General features: G+C 57.7%; 1 protein-coding gene across 19 annotated transcripts in view; it reads right to left on the reverse strand.

Annotated features, from left to right (window-relative positions):
• The window catches only part of PLIN4 (perilipin 4), a 7,906-nt gene that overhangs the window by 4,065 nt on the left and 3,498 nt on the right, over positions 1–343 (reverse strand). For 6 of the 19 annotated variants that reach the window (XM_032883627.1, XM_032883630.1, XM_032883633.1 and 3 more), the window contains one exon: positions 6–334. The exons of 3 other annotated variants lie outside the window; for them this stretch is intronic. In XM_032883627.1, the coding sequence (XP_032739518.1) occupies positions 6–334 (329 nt within the window). The remainder of the gene's footprint in view (positions 1–5; positions 335–343) is intronic. 10 more of the 19 variants (XM_032883640.1, XM_032883628.1, XM_032883631.1 and 7 more) reach the window with 9 other exon arrangements.

The following is a 343-nucleotide window of genomic DNA, read 5'->3' on the forward strand; positions in this document are numbered from 1 at the left end:
ATGGCCTTTGATGTGTCCATGCCAGTCTGGACAGCTCCTTTGGCCACGTTCATGGCACCGGTCACCCCACTGCACATGGTGTCCTTGGTGCCTGTGACGATGTTTTGGGTCGTATTGAGCCCAGTTTGCAGGGCTCCCTTGGCCATGTTTGCTGCCCCTGTTACCCCAGTGGACACTGCATCTTTGGTGCCAGTCAGGACGGTCTTTGAGGTGTCCAGGCTAGTCTGGACGGTGCCCTTGGCCATATTGACTGCCCCAGTGAGCCCAGTGGACACTGTATCCTTGGTGCCAGTCACGACGGTCTTGGTGGTGTCCATGCCAGTCTGGACAGCTCCTTTGGCCA

The sequence above is a fragment of the Lontra canadensis genome, unplaced genomic scaffold, assembly GCF_010015895.1.
Source record: "Lontra canadensis isolate GAN:19392208 unplaced genomic scaffold, GSC_riverotter_1.0 scaffold88, whole genome shotgun sequence".
NCBI lineage: Eukaryota > Metazoa > Chordata > Mammalia > Carnivora > Mustelidae > Lontra > Lontra canadensis.